Source organism: Cervus canadensis, chromosome 8 (assembly GCF_019320065.1).
Source record: "Cervus canadensis isolate Bull #8, Minnesota chromosome 8, ASM1932006v1, whole genome shotgun sequence".
NCBI classification, from domain to species: Eukaryota; Metazoa; Chordata; class Mammalia; order Artiodactyla; family Cervidae; genus Cervus; species Cervus canadensis.
This window is the reverse complement of record NC_057393.1, coordinates 32,739,309-32,759,423: the sequence shown is the minus strand read 5'-3', so window position 1 is coordinate 32,759,423 and position 20,115 is coordinate 32,739,309. Positions and strand designations below refer to the sequence as shown.

The following is a 20,115-nucleotide window of genomic DNA, read 5'->3' as shown; positions in this document are numbered from 1 at the left end:
TATTTCATCTCTACAGAGGCATCCCTAAAACACAGGATTCTAGCATTTTAAATGATTCCCTTTGCTCTGCATTGACTTTATATAGAAGAGATGCTATTGTCGACAATAGCCTTGATTCGTGCAGGATGCAGGCCAGACACAAGCCCAGCAGCCTTTCTCCTCTGGCACATTTTCTGAACAGGAAAACCTTCATCCAAAGTGAGATGCCTGCAGTGAGGCGCCTCCTATAATCTCCAGGCTAGAATCTCTTAGAGCGCATGCGTGTCTGGGCGCTGGCTGCAGACAGGCGGAGATGGTACCTCCAGGCAGACCCCTGCTGACAGTGGCCCTGCCCACAGCCAGTCACTCCCACAGCACCCCCGCCCCCAGAGACGCCCACAGGGGTCTCTACTCTACACCTGCCTCCCCAGCAGGTGTATTTTCCTTCCTTGCCTTTTCAGCCCACTCATTCTGTAAGACCGCCAGTGCCCATAGCCTCATCATGCCACCTCTCAATTCTCGGAGCCTTCAGCCCACCAGCCAAGCACCAGAGAGAAAAATCAAGTCCAGACTGTAGGGTTTGACTGGAGGTTATCCAGTCCCTGAGCAACCAAACCCCATCCTTATACCTTTCTCTGGCAACCGGCCCACCTCACTCAACCAGAGGACTCACTCTCTCACCTACAGTCTTTGCGGCTTCTAGTTCACTAAGGTTGAAAGTAAAAGGATTCCCAAAGGGCTTCCCTGGTAGCTCAGATGGTAAAGAATCCACTTGCAATGCCGGAGACCGGGGTTCGATCCCTGGGTTAGGATGATCCCCTGGAGAAGGGAATGGCTACCCACTCCAGTATTCTTGCCTGGAGAATTCCATGGACAGAGGAGGCTGGCAGGCTACAGTCCATGGGGTCACAAAGAGTCAGACATGGCTGAGCTGTTAACACACATGAGGTTCCCAAAGCCAGCATCAGGGAGGCAGGAGAGATACGGGGAGTGACAGAAATTAGATAGTGGTGATGGTGGCATAACATTGTATAGGTAATTAATGCCATGAAATGGGACACATTAAAATGGTTAAAAATCTTATGTGAAATTTAAAACAACTGAAAGAAAAAAGTACCCCCAGGCCTGGTGGGGTCTCACATTACCCTCTCTGGCTTCTTCGCTGCTGGCATTTGTGGCTGTAGCATTTGGCCAGCTCCCAGATGGCTGCTCTCCAAGCCCACCTAAAGGAACAAAGAAGAGACACATGAGGACATACTAGCCTTCTTTGCATCAGCACCATGAAATGAGGGGACAAACCTGGTCACCTAGGGAATGATCAGAATCACCAGTGGATCAGTAAAGATTTGTGGGTTTTTGTTTTTTTTTTTGGTTTGTTTTTCTTTTAAATATATATTCATTTAGATGCTTCTGGTGTTATTCCAGTCATGTGGGATCTTTCGTTGTGGTGCATGGACTCTCTGGGTGTGGTGCAAGGGCACCGGGGCGCTTAGGCTTAGTTGCTTCGTGGCATGTGGGGAGCTTAGTTCCCTGACTCATGCATTACAAGGTGAATTCTTAACTACAAGACCACCAGGGAAGTCCCCAAAGATTTGTTTAACAAAGGATATCCAGGCTCCTACCACATGCAGGGGGCTGTTCTCAAATGCTGAAGCTAAAAAGAACTTGCTTTCCTATAACCATGCACATAGCTCACAAATTATTAATAAAGTAGCCTTTCCTCAATCAGTTCAGGGTACTTGGAGTGAAATATACAAAGTGAACGGATGAATACTATCGTCAGCTTCTTCACCCTCGCCTCCCTGAGAAAGCCCAGTACACAAAGGATGCTCTCTGATTCTGAAGTCCCTGGTGTGGGATGCAGGGAGAAGTCACCAGTTCTGCTCCTGACTGTGTGATGCGACAGTGGCTGCTGCCTCGCCTTAAACTTAGTTAACCTGGCTTCCGCTTTGGGATGAGTCTCCTTTTAGAAACTTCCCTGTTCACTTTATAACTCAGACTCTGCAGACACTGCCTCAGTCAAGAGCAGTGATGCACAATCTCATTGGTTAGTATCATCTAGAAATCAGGTTCCCACCTGACCCACCAAGAAGATGGTCTATCATTGTCCACTATTAGACCTACTATGAACCAGGTACAGCTCCAGGGAGCAGGGATCCAGCAGTGAACAAGACAGATGGTGCATCGGTTCCAAATTGGCAGCTGGATGATAAATGGTAGGTAAGAAAATAAAGGAATGATACAATTGCAGGTTCAGAAAATGCTCTGAAGACCAAATGCAGCATGTGATAAAGTGGACTGGAGCAGCCTCTTAGAAAGTGGTCAGAGAAGACCCTTCAGGGAGGTGACATTTGGGTTGAGACTTGGAAGATAAGGAGCCGGCCACATGGAGATCTGGGCCAGCGCATCCCAGCAGAAGGAGGATCTGGAAAAGAATCTAGTTCGGGAATGGGCGTGTGGTGTCGAGGTGCTGACCATGGTAGGCAGGCAGGGAGGCTGGATCCGCAGGGATATTAGGAATACATTAATAGTTGGAGGCAGAGCAACAGGAGAGGCTGATGGTTTAGACACGAGGGACTGAGAGGGGCCCCTAGTGTCTCCTGCATTCGGTGGTTGAGCAGCTGGGTAGGTCAGGATACCACAAAGCAGATTTAAGGACAAATCCTGTGTCCAGGAGACTACAAAGCCACATTAAAACATCTACAGAACAAGCTACTGGTGCAAAATTATTTCTTCTTGCATTTGTTTAGAAAAGCACAGCTTACAAAACAGTTTCTCCATCTCCCCTTTGACTTTGCTTAAAAAACTCTATGGCAGAAGTGTAACCCCGTTTTACAGAGGAGAAAACTGAGACACAAAATGATCAGCCCAGGGTTGCCAGCCCATAAGGGAAGCTGAGGGCTCAAGACAGTTTCCTGGTCAGAAGCTCAATGATGTTTCCTGTGCCCCAGAGGTCACAGAGGTCACAGGCTTCCAGTGCTGCCCAAAGAAGGGTCCTAAACATGGAACCTAATGCCCTGGCCCCAGACAACCCCGATAGACTTCTCTGCTGCTCCTGAATCCCAACTCCTGACTCACAGACCACCTCTTTCCCTCTGGTGACTGACGCGGGCGGTGGCCCAGGCGCACGCGGATATTTTTGCATGCCTTCATCCTGCTGTCCGCTGCCTTTCTGGCCAACTCTGAATCCACTCACACGCTCCCTGCAGCTGCTGGGGACTTCGCTGCCAGCTCTCAGCCCTCTGGGTATTCTTTCAGTTGCAATATCATTTCCTCTTGGGCTAAAGGTCAGGGGAAATCCTGATGGTATGAAAATCTCTGGCCAGCAGAGGAATGTGCCGGTGAGCAGACTGAAGGAGAGCCTGAGGCCAAGGCTAGCTTCGTCTTTCCTCCCTGTGTGAGCATAGATGGGACCTTGGGCATTAGGACTTTTCATCTGTCAAATGGGCCATTTTGAGTTTCGAATGAGCTAATGGTTTGTTTAGGCATTCGCTCATTCAACAAATATTTATCTGACACCTGCTACATGCCAGATGCTGTTTCTGCTGCTCAGGATATGACTGAACAAACTCTACTCTGACCTCATGGAAATTATATTCTGGTGGATAGTAGAAGAAGTGAAGTGAAGTGAAGTCGCTCAGTCATGTCTGACTCTTTGTGACCCCAGGGACTGTAGCCTGCCAGGCTCCTCTGACCATGGGATTCTCCAGGCAAGAATACTGGAGTGGGTTGCCATTTCCTTCTCTAGGGGATCTTCCCGACCCAGGGATCGAACCCAGGTCTCCCACATTGAGGAGATAACAAATAGAAGACTCAATATATGTCAGTTGTTGACAAGCTCTATGAAGAAAAGGGTGGAGGGGAACAGGGAATGCTAGGGGTGAGGGGTTGCCATTTTACACAAGGTAGAAAGGCAGAACCCTGAAGAAAGTGAGGGAGAGGGTCTGTAGATATTTGGGGAAAGGCATTCCAACTGAAGGAACAGCAGGTGCAAAGGCCCTGGGGTGAGAGTATGCTTGGCAGTAGGGAGGTGGGTGTGACTGGAATGGAATGAGCTAGGCAAAGAATAGCAGGCACTGAGGTCAGTGAGCAGTGGAGGGTCTGGAGCTGTGGGGGACCTTGCAGGCCATTTTCAAAATAAGGGCTTTTATTCTGAGAGATCTAAATGGGAGCCAGAGGACATGAAAGGATTCTGTAACTGCACTGGCTCTGAATATAATCAGGGGTATTAGTAGTGGGCAGTAGGGGGCACAGAAGCTGGGATTTGAAAGATGTCCATGTAGTTCCAGTCTAGCATGGAGAGTTAGAATAATTAGACCTGCTTGGCTCCTACAAATATATATATATAGTATACTATATATATGTATATACTATATATATAGTCCTGTAAGGATAGCTGGGCACAGCCCGGTTCAAGGTTAGCTGGAGGCTGTGGCTGAGGAAGCGATGGCTGGGAGAGATTGCTATGCAGTTCTGCAGGAGGCCAAGGAGGTGGAGGTTGAGGACTTCTGATTCCTTTGGCCCCTTGGTCCTTGGTGTTACAATAGAAGCTCTGGAGTTGAGGAGGAGACCAAGTGCCCATAGTAGATGAAGGTGGGGAAAGCATCACTATTTGCATGTGTGTGCACTAAGTTGCTTCAGTCCTGTCCAACTCTTTGCAACCCTGCCAGGCTCCTCTGTCCATGAGATTCTCCAGGCAAGAATACTGGAATGAGTTGTCATGCCCTCCTCCAGGCGATCTTCTAGACCTAGGGATCAAAACTGTGTCTCTTACATCTCTTGCATTGGCAGGCGGGTTCTTTACCACTAGCGTCACCTGGGAAGTCCAGCCTCATGAAGACACAGTGGCAAAAAAGCCAAGAACATCCCCATCTCACAGATGAGGAAACAAGGTTCCAAAAGGTGAAGTGACTTGTCTGCCCTGATGGTACAGAGGTGGTTAGTAATGGAGAAGCTGAAGGTGGGTCCTGACGGACCCCCCAAATTTGAGCTCCTCCCCCTCTGCCTCAGACCCAGAAAGAACAAAGAGCACAAGTCGGGTTATCTAGGGGGGGTGCCTGCCTGTTTCCAAGGGACCTAGGGCGTTTTCCAGGAGGTCTTGAGGGTACATCCAGGGTCACCATTGAGACTGGGGTCACAGCAGTTAAGGACACACATCCTTCCTCCGTCACCCTTACCAGCAAGAGATTGGCAGGTCTAATCTTTTCTCAGAAGGGCAGCCAAACTCCTGCTTCCACTACAGCTAAGCCTGGGGGTCAACTTGGAGTGAATATGGTTTGACTACTCCCCTGAGGAAATCTCTCCCAAGGTTTCCCACTACCCCCTGGGATGAGTTCCAAACCCCGGCAGGACCCCTGAAGCCCCTGTGATGTGACTCTGCTGGCCTCTTCCACCTGGTGCCTCAGGGCTTCCTGCTCTGTGTTCAGTCACCTCAGCTACTCAGGGTGCCTGGGATTTCCATTCTCTTCTTGCTGATGCGTCTTCCTCTGTCACACCCACCTCTTCGCCTGGCCAAATCCTTCCGGATCTTCAAGGCTCAGCTTGAACACCACTTCCTCTGGGAAGCCCTGTTGCTCCTCTTGAGATAGAAGCCCCCTCTTCTCTGTCTCCAGCGCCCTGGGCTTAGTCACATCCCTCACCACAAGTCATTGGTATCTCCTGTCTATTTGGCTGATCCCCTAGTCTAGTTTTTAGCATCCTGAAGAAGAGGGACCTTGTCTTGCCCAATAATAAACCCAGCACTGCCCTTGGCACATCATAGCAGACACCCAATAAAATATGTGACTGATGGATGGATTGATGGATGGATGCATAGGTAGATGGATGAATCAGGCAGACAGTGCTTAAAAAGAAAACCCCAATCATTTCTAACTCAGCATCACTGATGGAAAAATATTGTCTTTTTTAGCTTACAGAGAGAGGGGAATAGATATTCTTGTAACAATGGCTTTCAACTTTAGCTGCACTTTGGGATCACCTTGGGAAGCCTTTTAGAAAAATACCAATGTATGCATCCCTCTCCAGAGATTCTTATTTGATTGGTCTGAGGCATGGCCTGGGCCTTGGGAGTTTAAAAAGCTCCCCAGGTGATTCTAAGGTGCAGCCAAAATTGAGATTCTCTACTGAGAGAACCCTGTAAAAGGTAGCCTCATCTCATGATGTGTTCTTATAACCAATCTCTTTCCTCCCAAGCTCACCAGGAATGGAAAATGTGGAGCTGGAGACAGACATTGAGTACTAAGAAAAGTCATTTCTCACATATATTTCAGTAAAAGCAATCAAATGAGTGAGACAGGTGTGGCTGTGGTTATAACTGCAGCCACAAGCACACAGAACAAGGCAGAGAGAAATACAGCTTGATGCAGACAAAGATTGGGCGCAATCAGGACAGGGAGTATTCAGAGACTGCGGATATATTTTCCTTGCATGTGACTGCAAGACAAAAAAAAATACTTGAAAAAATACATATATATGCCCATATTTGATCTTTGGTTAATTACCTCTTCAGTAAGAGGCTATGCAAAGACCTTGTAGATTTCATTAGTCACAGGGGTTTATTCAAACGTCTCCTTTGCATAAGAAACCCAGGCTTACAGCTGGTCTCTGGGAAAGAATGCCCTCCATGCCTTGAAAAGAGAGCTCCAGGCCTGTTCACTGCTCTCACTGAAACACAGCAGAGGTCAGCGGCCCGTGATGCATGGGGCCAGGCTGAAATGTTTCCATCCAGCATTTGCAATTCAATCCCACAGTTTCCTTTATGGAACAATTCACTAAATTCAGAGTTGTTCTTTTTTCTAATTCACCATATAATTCACCTCCCAAGTTCAATTAAGAAGCAATCTGTTAGCAACTTTGGGAGCAAGCTGCTTTTCTTTGGGAAAGCCCAATTTTCTTCCGCTCCCAACAAAAAGTGGCTTAATTATATGCATCATATGAGACACTGATGTATACACAACGCCCCTCCACCATAATTAATGAAATATTAACCATATACATCCAAAGACATCTAGGTAGAAAGGGATGGGCTTTTCCAAAGCCCAAGAGGACAGAGTCATAGGTCAGTATTGTTTATTCAAATATATGATCACTCATTGAGACTATGAATTAATATTCATGAATATGGTAATTAATAAACAGAACCTCATAGTAATTATTCCTTCTGTATCATTCTCAGAGCCCAGCGTTACTTGGTTCTTGCTTTTCTTAAACGCAAAAATAACTACCAGTTTTTAAATGTTGATTAGGATTTTGCTGGAGGTCCAGTGATTAAGACTGCCATCCAGTTCAGGGGGCATGGGTTCAATCCCTGGTTGGGGAACTAAGCTGCCACATGCTCATGAGGCCAAAAAAAAAAAAGTGCTTGCTTATTTTCAGGTACTCACATGTTACCTGTATTTAATCCTCAAGCTAACCCTCTGAGGTGGGTGTTATTCTCATTTTACATGCAGGGTAACTGAGGTTCAGGGCAGTTAAGACATCACTGTGGACACACAGCCACTGGATGAAGAGGCTGAGAATCTCCCAGATCAGTCAAAACTTTTATATCTTAAAGTCAAAACTTTTAAGACATAACACAAGTAACCCTGCCAGGACAACATTAGCTCTTACATTTTTACTGACTTTTTAATACCTGTATTTCCAGCTCTGACCCATTAGAGGTAAATCTAGCAGAAAACTACTTTGCTTACTCTAAGGAAAAAAAATAAAATCTCTAGCACAAGATCTTAAAAATCACTTTATTGCCAGTCCACTCCATAAGTACTGATTGAGTGCTGGCTTTGGGCAGCACCATGCTGGGTTCCTGAAGGCAGAGACAGGCAGTGTCTCTCTTCATGGTGCCTTCCTGGTGCCAGTGGAGGAAAGAAAATCCACACTAAACAATGAGATCATGGGGCTCCCCTGGCGGTCCAGTGGTTAGGACCGACATTTTCAGTGCCATGGGCCTCAGTTTGATCCCTGGTCAGGGAAACAAGATCCCGCAAGCTGAATGGCACGGCCAAAAAACAAATAACAAAACACAGCGAAAAAGACCATTCTGTGGAAGGATTAAGCACTCTCAAGAAATTAAAAGTTTTTCAAACAACAATGGGGGATGGGATCCCAGGAAAGATCTGAGCTGGTGACATTTGAGCTGACACCTAAATGATGAGGTAGACATCCATCTGGGGATAGTATTCTAGAAGGAAACAAAAAAACAAACCAGCAAGTAAAAAAAGTCCAGAGGGAGGAAAATAAGTGTCAGATGGAGCTGGAACTGAGGCTAACACCTAAGAGATGCAGGGTCAGTTCGTGCAGGGCATTAGACTTTTACCCTTACAGTCAATTTGCCACGCCCTTTGGTCATATGTAATTCATATGGCAATGCTATGAATAAGTAACATCATTCCTCTTCTACAGAAGAGACAACTGAGGTTCGTAAATAAGTTGTCCAAGGTCACCCAGCTGGTAAGTGACTGAATTTGCCTTGCAAAGCAGGCCCTTCTGACTCCAGAATCCATGCTCCTAACCCTGCTCTACACCTGTATAGGTGGGGTCTGAGCAAGCATCCCAGGCAAGGCCAATGGATGAAGCATCTACATACCCTGTCAGAAAACTACTGGCAAGACACACCTACTCACCAGAGCTTTTATTTATTTATTAGGAAAAAAAACAGCAAGGCAAAGTCCCTTTAACAGGTTGATTTAGGAATGAACTAGGCAACTACTACAGTAATCAATGTGTAATCCTAAGCAATTCGGTGCCAAGTAATTTTATATCTATGCCAAATTTCAAATGCTACAGAAGGGAAAGGGAAAATAAGTTAAAAGATCACTGCCAGTTTTTGTTAATAAAATGATTTACTACTGGCAAGTGTATAATAAAACAGGAATTCTTAGATACTGCTGTTGGTGTAGAACTATAAATTAGTAATATGTTTTGAGGTAATTCAGCAAGATGTATCAATGTCTTTTAAAACAAGCAATAATAATGACTTTGACCCAATAATATGACTTCTAGATATCAGTACAAAGAAACTGACAATGAAAAACAAAAGATGTTCATCCCCAACATTTTAAAGACAGACTGTATAATCACACGCCCCACAGTGGGTAGTAAAGTAATTATGATATAAAGGAAATACAAAACAATGTGGAAAATATACTGGAAGGAAATAAACACAGTGTCCATTGTGATGATCTCTGATGGGTGATTTTTGGACAAATGTTAATTTTTTATGTACTTTCTGTAATTTCTAAATCTTGTTCAACATATTACTTTTATAATCAGGGAATAAAAAGATTTTCAAATGAAGAACTAGATTACATCACATATTTTGCCTAAGAACATGTGCTCTGCACTTCATAGTGTATGTGTGCACACACATACACACACACATATAAACACACAGTTGCTGGGAAACCCTTTTCTGATGAGAAAGAAACATACTTGTGTTTATGCAGATGGAAAGGTTATAGTCCAGCCTTTTTTTTTTTTTTTTCTGATTTTCTGCTCTGACCATGGAAAGAGAAAACAATGAGCCCACACCTTGGCAAGATGGAAGAGAGGAAAGCTCATTGGTGAGAATGAGGGAGGGCTTGTTGGAACCTTCGTTCAGACAGTGTTGGATGGGCTCCTGGGAGACCCAGTCCGCCCTTCCCCTCTCTGTTCACTGACTCTCACCTGTGTCCTGCCATTGGCTGAAGAGGCCTTGGAATTTGCTCTGACCCCAGGCAGAAGCTCCTGAGAGCCTTCTTATCATGCAAATTTGAGCTACTCTTTCCCGGAGCCTCCAGCCAGATGTCCACCTTGCCTGGTATTGGGCCCTCCGCCCATTGTGAGTGCCTGTGACTGCATTTTTCCTAGTCCCTGACTGTGGGTTGAGCTACGTCAGGCATTCTGCTTAAAGATGCTCTTGGAGTACTTGTTGCTCACCTGGCTTCAAACCTCCATTGATCTCCTGAGCCCTGGACTCTAGGTATTCTTGTGCACTTGGCCCACATCTTTCACACAAGCCTGGCCTTGGCTTCTTGGCCATTTCCATCATTTATGGAAATCATTTCCATCATTTGTTACTGTGCAACAAACTATTCCTCTAAACAGAGTGGGTTAAAACAACCACCATTCTAGCCTTGCTTCTGAGGGCCAGGAGTTGGGGTGAGGAACAAATGGGGCTGACTGGTCTCTGTTCTGTGACCTGAGCTGGGACGAAAAGGTTGAGGGATGGTGGAGATGGCTCATGTGGAGGCAGCATTCCAAAAGGATGAGCCCCACTGTGCAAGTGTTTTTTCAGCTTCTGCTTACAGTATAATGTAATCTTCCTAATGTCCTACTGGCCAAAGCCAGTCAAAACCAAGCCTAGTCACGAGGAATGACTATGCCAGGTGAGGTTTGTCAGGGACCACAAATGGAACAGCCTACCCCTAGACTGATCTCTAGGTGCTTAAAGTTCTAGCAAGTCAGGTGGTTTGCAAGATGGACCTCGAGGGCTAGCTCTAGAGTCAGACTGTCCAAGGCTAAACCTTTACTCTGTCACTTACTAGCCGTGTGATCTTAACTCACTTCATGTCTCTATGCTTCAGTCTCCTCATCCATAAAATACGGATGAGAGTATTCACCTCATAGGGTCATCATCCAGATTAAGAGAGATGATGCCATATGCTTACATATGCTCTATGTAAGCCATAGAGCAATGCCTGGTTCAGAGTCAGCATTCACTAAGTTAGCTATTATTACTATTGGTTCTAAAACTATTCTGAAGTCTGAAATGGGGTGAAACAATAAGCCATGGAAACAAGACATTTTATACCAGAAATACCACAAATGAAGTAAAAAGTTCAAGTTCTCCTTAAAGCACACTTAAGAGAACCAAGTCTAGGCTGAGGATCCATTGATAGTCAATGGGAGTCAGTGAAAACCAGACCTTCTCTGTACCCAAGCATGATATTTCTTTAAACATTGCTCCATAACAACTTGAGACATCAAACAACTAAAAAATTAACCAAAGATATACATTAAGAAGATATACATCCTATTAGCCCATGGACTGTAGTCCACTAGGCCATTCTGTCCATGGGAATATTGGAGTGGGCTTCCCAGGTAGTGCTAGTGGTAAAGAACCTGCCTGACAATGCAGGAGACAGAATAGACTTGGGTTTGATCCCTGGCATGGCAACCCACTCCAGCATTCTTGCTTGGAGAATCCAATGCACAGAGGAGCCTGGCAGGCTGCAGTCCACTGGGTCACAAAGAGTCGGATACGACTCAAGCAACTTAGGCTGCACACATACATTAAGAAAAGACTCAGGTGACTAGCTTGTGTGTTGTCATCCTGTTATTCCTGGGAGAGTAGAATGGATTGGCCAAGATAAGTAAGTGTCATTCACTGAGTTGTTGTTGTTGTGCAGTTGCTAAGTTGTGTTCGACTCTTTGCAACCCCGTAGACTGCAGCACGTCAGACTTCCCTGGAGTTTGCTCAAACTCATATCCATTTAGTCGGTGATGCCATCCAACCATCTCATCCTCTGTTGCCCCCTTTTCCTCCTGCCCTCAATCTTTCCCAGCATTAGAGTCTTTTCCAATGAGTTGGCTCTTAGCATCAGGTGGCCAAACTACTGGAACTTCAGCTTAAGCATCAGTCCTTCCAATGAATATTCATGGTTGATTTTCTTTAGGATTGACTGGTTTGATCTCTTTACTCTCTAAGGGACTCTCAAGAGTCTTCTCCAGCACCATAGTTTGAAAGCATCAACTCTTCAGTGCTCAGCCTTCTTTATGGTCCAGCACTCACATCTGTATATGCCTCCTGGAAAAACCATAGCTTTGACTATACAGGCTTTTGTGGATAAAATGATGTCTCTGCTTTTTAATGTGCTGTCTAGGTTTGTCATAGCTTTTTTTCCAAGGAGCAAGCGTCTTTTAATTTCATGGCTGCAGTCACCATCTGCAGTGATTATAGAGCTCAAGAAAATAAAATCTGCCACTGTTTCCATTTCTTCCCCATCTACTCATTCACTGAATAGTGGGTCCCAAATTACAAGTTAGAGCTTTGCTGAGGGAAATTATTTATTGGGGACCTTGTTTTCCAAGGACTATGCTTGCTGCCTTACGCATATTTTCTCATTTAATTCTCAGCATAGTCCAGTGAGGTAAGGACTATTACCGACTTTACTTACAAATGAAAGAACTGAGGCATCGAAAACTTTAAATAATTCACCCACAATCACACAGCTTTCTGGGCACTGAGGCAGAAAAGGGAGGGGAGTTTAAGTCTAGTCCAAGTCCCACCGGAGTCTGGTCCCAACAAGCCTTTCCAGCTTCCCTTCTCCCCCGAGTCCTACCTCCTCACCCACCTGCCAACCGCCCGGAGCCGCTCAGTTCTCACCCCAAGCTCCCCACTCCATGACTGTGACCAGGCTCTGCCTTCCACCTGCAATACCCTCCCCACCTCGACCCTAATCAAAATCCTCCACAGCTCAGCTCAGCCTGCTCTGTGAAGCCATCTCTTGTCTCTATGTTTCACCTACAAACCCCTAGTGGCCCTTTACTCATTCACCTGTTCATTCATTCAGTCATTCAGCAAGCTTCTAGGGGGCACCTCTCAGTGCCAGGCACTGTACCAGGTGTCAGAGATAGAAAACCAGATCAGACGCGGTCCCTCCTCTCAATGAGCTCCCAGCCCTGATCATACCACCTCCATATACTCCGGTGGCTCCGGAGTATAACAATCTGCAGACCAAGCCTGTTGTTCCTATGAGACACTTAATTCCTGAGGACTGAGACAATATCTTGTCTATTTCCACTGTGTGATTTCATAGTAGAGGCTTAACAAGTATGACCATTTGAACTGGACTGAAGAGGACTGACTGATACTTGCATGTATTATCTCAATTGTGTGTATTCTTGCTGAACCTGAGTGGGGTAAATTATTATGGCTACCCCCATTTTACAGATAAGGAAACTGAGGCTCGAGGAGGTTAAAGTACTTGATCTGTGGTCACCACCTGGTATGTAGCAGAGCTGGGAGGGTCCAACTCTGCACCTTTACTCTTTGCCTCACTGCTCTGTCCCTTGGTGTCTGATGGGAACAGAAAAGGAAGGGAAAACCCCTGAAAATAAAGAAAAGGTAACTGACACCCAAGGGTTAAGTCTTTCTCACTACCTGGTATAACATTCCTTGGAAGAGACACACATTTGTCCTCATTGAACATCTTAGAAGAATTTTAGCATGTGACCTTTGCACAGGTGACCAAATGACTGATAAAGATTTACAGATCTATAGATGTCTCAAAGGACAAACCCCATGAAGTGGGTCACAGGAAGAGTAGCAAGGAACTCAGGAATCATGGAAAGGAAGACCAGCCCAAGCCCTCTTCAGGGAACTGGAGGAGAGAAGCAGAAAGAGGACCATGAGGCCCCACAGCCTATCTTTGACCTTTTGGGACAGAAGTCAGCTTAGTTCAAGAAGTACAGAGCAAGGACTTTATCTTTAAGAGATAACCTAAGTGAATAGAGATTAGAGTGACTAGTCTTTTTCTGGGTGGTGGTGTATGTCAATGATGTGGAATGAACCCTTTGTTTCAGAAAGATTATTACCTAATGGTCCCATTCCTCTGATTCCCTGGGCCAGAAAGAATGTGTTCTGATGCCAAGCAGCACATGCTGTGCCATAAACCACCTGCTGCAGGACACTCTCCTGTTGGCACCCTAATGCCAACCAGAGCCTGGGATATGGCATGCTGTGCTGTGGGGTAAAGAAGGGATGGGATGAGGACTAGGATGAGGACTTTGATTGAAAGTTCAAAGAAAGGAAGAAAAGAGACTCCAGGAAAAGGTTGGTTCCAGACTACCAGGCAATAGTTAATGCTTGGGACCTCCTCCCTTGATGGAGCAGAGAGGCACAGCCCTGGCTGTTGTCATGGGACTTGAATTAGGGGCCAAGGATGTTGACCCTTACCCACTGGCCCAAAGTGCCAACTCCAATGCCCAGAGTTAGGAGCCAAGGCAAGTAATACAGCAGGGTATGAAAGATGCTTGGGGAGCAGTGAGGTCTGTGGCAAACCGCAGAGCACCTGCTCCGCCACAGACCAATCCACTGTTACGCAACTCCTTTGGTTGTTGCCATGTGGGACTGCTGGACCAGTGGGGCCAGAACTTCCAACTTTTCAAGAGAAGCCAGAGTTCTGGGTTTTTATGAGAAATTTGATTTTTAAATTTTGGCAGTAAATTTTTAAAAAATGTAAGCTCTACAAAACAAACAAAACACATCTGCAGACCAGATTTGGCTGGTGGGTTGACCGCTTAAGACCTCTGGGCTGCAGAGCAGATGGGAATGCCTCTAGGAGGTGCCCGTGTCAGGGAAGATGGGAATTCCTTGGGCCATGGCAGCAAGGTCCAGGGATGCAGGTGAGTCATGGAGAATCTCTGAAGCACAGGCAAGGAGCAGGATGGGGACTGATAAAGTTCAGAGGCTCAGTGTCCAGGTCAGGAGGTGATTTTCTCTCACTGTTTGTGAGCAAACAGGGTCAGTAAAGGATACCAAAGAGAAATAAGTCGACCTGAATGCAGGATGAGATTCCACTGGCAAAGTGGGGCCACAGTCACATTGCTGTCAACACCTGTGGGAGCCCATTGGAGGGTCTCTAGAAGGTCTCGTGTTAGATGCAATTTGAGCAGACCATTCTAAAGTCCCATGAGGCATCCCATGAGGAGCTGAAGACATACAGATATCTGATCAACCATGAACACTGCTGACACCATCACTGAGTCCACATACATTCATGGATTATTTTGTCAAAAGAACTGAGAGAATCATTCTTGGCCCTCAGGAAGCTTAAAGTCCAACCCTCCATTCTACAGACAAGGAGGTCCCATGAGGCGAATTGACATGTCAAGGTCTGCCATGCAATGGATAACTGAAGGGGTGTGGCACTGGTTTTGCTTGAAAACAATTTAGTTCATTATCATGCCCAACAAGAAAATATTTGAGTAGTAAATGCATTTGAAACGAAGGTCAGTTTCAGCTGTAACAAAATGTACACATCCAAAAGAGGCCAAGAAAAACAAAAGCAAGGGTGCAAGAAAACTAAAAATGCTTTGCTAAAAAATTTTAAAGGTGGTTAATTATTAGATAAACACATCCTTTATTTTGTCAAAAAGGATTCACTACAGTGTGCTCTTAGGTCAGGGCAGGGAATATTGTTTTTATTGAGGCCACTGAGGCTAGAACAATCAATCAGAGAGCTGCATAAATAAAAAACCTTAGAGTAGATTTATTTCATTTCATTTTGTTTTAGGGATCACCTACTATTTAAATGAAGAACAGAAAACAGATTTCTACGCAATAAACTAAAAAAAAACATACACAGTTAACAGAGCATGAAAATAGAATCATATTAAGAGGAAGCAAAGAGTGATGCTTGGACAGGTGAGGCACAATCTTTCTGTTGGCCAAAACTGAGTGGCAAAGGCTAGATCCTCACCTGAGACTAGCCATCCCCAGCTCTCATGAGGCTGTGTTCCCGAATTCCAGTATTAAGATGACTGATGAGAACTCGTTTTTTTCCCATGAAAATAATATAAATGGCAAAGAGGGTGTGACGTTAATAGGCTTGACCCCAAGACCAAGTTAAGTCCAGAGGGCGCTCCTCCCACATCCCCACACGCCAGGGGGCAGTTCACTCATCCGTCCCCTCCACTGACCAGAGGCGGCTCCAGCCTTCACTCCTCTCTGAAGCCACAGAAGCAGACCCACCACCTGCTTCTTTCATCACTTTGCTTCTCCCTCCTGCCTCCCCGGGGCACTGATCAGCTCACTTCTTACTCCTTCTTTTGGTGATCTCTTCCACTCTGCGGGCTTCCCCAGCACCCCGACATAGATGGGTACCACAGGCATTCAGTGGGGAACACGCAAGCAGAGGGATCATGATGCAGACGCGGGCACGGTGGCCATGGTGGTCAGGTGCAAGGAGAAGAGTAAACGCAGGAAGGAGATTCTCTGTGGCCCCTGAGAGAAGCCAGCTGCCTTCTTTTCTCTCTCATCTCTAGACGAGTCCCCAGAGGCCAGCTCTTCTGCTTCTGTCCTTAAATGGCCAAGAAAATATATTGCTAAATAAACTCTCTTATCAAGCTATATCGAGTGGGATTCTGTATCTCTCAACTGAAAGGACCTTGCCTAGAGGGTCCGGCAGTAAACTCTTATTTGTCCTGGTTTCTCAAGCTATATCTCTCAGTTTTGACTCGGGATCCCAGATTCAAGGTCCTTCGTTGGCAGGGGTGGGTGTGGCGGGGCTGGGATAACGGCTCCCTGCATAGATGCCCAAGGGTGGCCCCTGCCCCTCCCCCATCTGGTTCTGCACGCTGTTGTGACTCCAAGTAGCCTTCCAGCCTAGTTTCTCCAAATTCTGACAAACGCAGTCATAATAAAAATCAATCCAAAGGTGAATTAACTTTTCCCAACACTTCAAATTCACAGAGAACTCTGGCTTCAATCCAAGGTATAAGTCAGCCTCTGAACGAGGCCTCAGGGAGAGAGATGATAGAATCCTTATGTTGCATTCTTTTTTCCTTCCCAAAGAGCAGATGTGCACTTTATCAGATGCCTCTTTTTCATCTCAAATCATCTCACTAAATTGAAAACTTTATGGGAGGAATAACTGCCAGGCCTTGCCTAGTTCCTCACCCCAGTCCTCCTCTCCAGTTGCTGACTATGCGTGGAGCCAGTCCTATCCTCAGGCAGGGGGATTTAGGGAGTTTGGGCTCCACACTCGAGGGTCACAGCGGCACATCACCTTTGGCTCCAATTTTGATCTAAGGAATTCTGCTTAATTTCTGACCCTCGTCCCCATCTTATTCCCTCAGGCCAAAGCTCTGGCTTCTTGTCCTCCTTAGTACCCACTTTGCGGAAGAACCAGGGTCCTTGCCTTTTCTTCCCAGTTCCCAGCATGGCACTGGAACCCTCTGTGAGTTCTATTACAGGCCTCTCTGATGCTGTCTGCCTGGCTCTCTGTCCTTACACGAACATTCCTGCCTTCCATCAGGTCTTGGGTCCCAGGCTGGACACCCAATACCAACTTCTGCCTGATGACAGCTGTTATCCTGGGCCTTCTCTCCAGGTGTGAGTTCTGCCCACTGGACCTCACCTCCTCTCGGAAGTCTGTAGGGCCCCTAAACCCATGGTGTCTTTTGGTCCCAGGTCCTCCCCCACCTCAGCCTGCCCCATTCCTGCAGTACTGCCAAAGCAGGACCATTATCACGTCCATTATTAAAATTCCATCTCCTTAATGGCGGAAGAAAAAGTGGATACAGCTGTACCCTTGGTGCTGAGCACAGAAGAGGTTCCCAATTAGCATCTGGTCCTTAAAGGAGGAAGAGAGGGAGTGGAGGGAGAGAGAGGGAAAAGGACTCTTACCAAGAAGGCAGCGTTCAGCAGAGCTGTGGGCAGATACAAGGGGAGTGTTAAGACATGCCTAAGTCACAGTGCAGCTATAAAGATCAAGTTCTAGACTGTGGGAGCCAAGGCAAATTCTCTCTGGAAGGGGAGGGGTGAAATAGAGCCATCAACAAGGGGTGGGCTCAGATCTGCAAAGAAAACAGCTGAGAGGAGCTCTGGAGGAGTGGGAAGAAAGGCTGGCACTTCGTCTCTGGCTTGGAAAAGACCCAAGGACCACACCTAGGGCTTTGTACGAAGGGCTCGGTAAAGTTAAGCTATTGACCATGTGGCCAAAGGATGCCCTCTTCAGACACTCTTGCAAGGTGATCTGGGCTTGCCCAGCCCGAGAGCACCACCCCTGAGCACGCACCTTTCTTCATTGCTGGTTCCCATGCCAGACACCCACATTCAAACGAACAGTCCTAACCCCAAGTGGCCTGGGGGAGCAGAGGAGCAAGGAGGCCACCATGCAATCCTGAGGCTCCATCTTCAACTCACAAGGGTTTGTCTGCTGCCGTCCCTGTGTCCAGGCTGATGCTGGAACTAAAGAGAGAGCGCCAAGACCAAACAAAAGAAGTCACAGCTATTGACAGTTTTGTGGGCAAAGCAAGGCACACACTGAACATGAACACGGCAACCTGAGATGACAGTGGGCAGGACCATAGAGCAGCTCCACAAGTGCCTGGAACTCGCCTTTGTCTTCTATCACCACCTCTCAAAGGTAGTGGTGGGGAAACCAAGCCTTCACAGCTCAAGGCAACAGGGTTAGTGGTGAAGCCAGCAGCTATTTCTAGAAGCAATGCAGTGTAGAGGCTAAAAGCAGCCTTTGACATTAGACAGAGTTAAGTACTAATCTTGGCTCTGCCAGTAGTTAGTTGTGTGATCCAAGAAAGGTTACACACTTCTCTGAACATTAGCTTATACATCTATAGGTATCAACAATACCTGCCTCACAGAGCTGTTGTATGATGATTAAATGAGATCATTTAAGACACTATTTGGAGAAGGAAATAGCAGCCTACTCCAGTGTTCTTGCCTAGAAAATCCTGTGAACAGAGGAGCCTGGCAGGTTACCGCCATGGGGTCACAAAGAGTTGGACACGAGTAAGCGACTAAACAACAAGACACAATTAGCACACAACAAACAGTAGTTATTCTTCTGGTTGTTGCCATCAAAGAAGAACCAGCATCTAATTCATTCTCAGATCTTTGGCCAACTTCATGACCTAGAGTTTGATTCAGGTGGACTACGGAAGGCTTTATGTTGGGGATTGATAGATTCCCCATGGCTGGTGGGATCTAAATCCAAGGATCTGATCAGATGACACTGGTACAAGCCTGGTTCCAGAAACCCCAGCGGGATGCAGGCAGGGTACTTACTGCAAAGGAAATGACTTCCAGGCATCTAGGGAGTGTGGAGTCTGGGACACAGAGGTGGGCTGGGAGATAAGGCGGGAGCCAGCATACAGACAGTCATATGGGTATTATTTCTTGAGCACCTACCATTCCTCAGGCTCCAGGATGGGTGCTTTACCTCCCACACTTTCCCATTCCCCCCTCAATTCCACTTTCCAAATAAGGAAGGAATCCCCTAACTCCCACAGTTATCAGTACAGAGCCAGGGAAGCCCGCCTGACACCAGCATCCATGCCTTTCTATCCTGCAGCTCTAGGATCCAGGATGTCCATGTGAGAACATCTCTGAAAGAGTGGAAACAGACAGGAAAGGGGGACCATGGACCTGAGTTTCATAACTTGGAATTCACAGAGTAAACTTCTTAAAATTGCAAGCAAAACTATGTTGTACCTTTCTCTCAAAGAAGTGCTGAAAATACTCATCAGACTCTCAGAGGGATTTGTGAAGCACAAAATATCAAGTCCAATATAAGGAGGGAAAAAGAAGTCCCCAAGACCTTGTTCCCAAGCTCTGGAGGAGACAGCGGAAAGGATGAGTAAGATTGCTCCCGACAGCTTCTTGTTCCTCTAAGCCAGTGGCCCCAGCAAGAGTGACCACCACATCTCACCCAGATGATGTTTTCTGATGTGACAGAAGACAGTTTTGAACCCAACCGTCTCCATCTCAGCAAGCCTAGGCTGCCATTCATCCATAAGCTCAGGACACTGTCCCTTCTCCAGGATGTCACAAGGAGCCACCACTGCCCCCATTTCTTTCCTGGATGCTGGTCAGTTAGTAGCTTGCCCACCACCAATAAAGATTAGTGAAAAGCTGAAGCCATGTCTACCCAGTGTGGGAAATGTCTCCATGGGAGGACAGTCAGAAAAACCACAGCCTGTTGATGGGGCTGCTCAAAGCAACCCCCACTCACAAGTTCTCTCAAGGGCCTCACGGCTAAAAATGTGTCCAGGAACAGAGACATGTTGGGTCCCTTGGAAGGCAGGGCCCAGGAACCCATGTGGTATGTGTGGGTCTCTCATGGGTACCCTTTAGCCTTTTGTGCCTAAATTTAGCCCCTAAATGCACAATGGCCTCTGCTTCCTCTCTTTTCTCCAGCTTGAAGCACCAGAGCTCAAATACAGAGTTCCAACTGGCTTGAAAGAAGTCAGGATGTGGTTTCATGAGATCCTCTATTCAGAGGAGACTCTGAGACCAGGTGATGGTAGCACATACCCCTACAAGTCACAGACAAAGTAGGAGAAGGAACTCAACGACCCTCTGCAGGGTCCATCTGTGAGTGATAAGGCCTAAGGAGAGGAGGCAAGTTACCCCAA

At 46.5% G+C, this 20,115-nt stretch overlaps 1 protein-coding gene across 2 annotated transcripts in view; it reads right to left on the bottom strand.

Annotated features, from left to right (window-relative positions):
* TLL2 (tolloid like 2) overlaps positions 1-20,115 on the bottom strand; it is a 136,383-nt gene that overhangs the window by 72,910 nt on the left and 43,358 nt on the right. For both annotated transcript variants that reach the window (XM_043475679.1, XM_043475680.1), the window contains exon 3: positions 1,125-1,202. In XM_043475679.1, the coding sequence (XP_043331614.1) occupies positions 1,125-1,202 (78 nt within the window). The remainder of the gene's footprint in view (positions 1-1,124; positions 1,203-20,115) is intronic.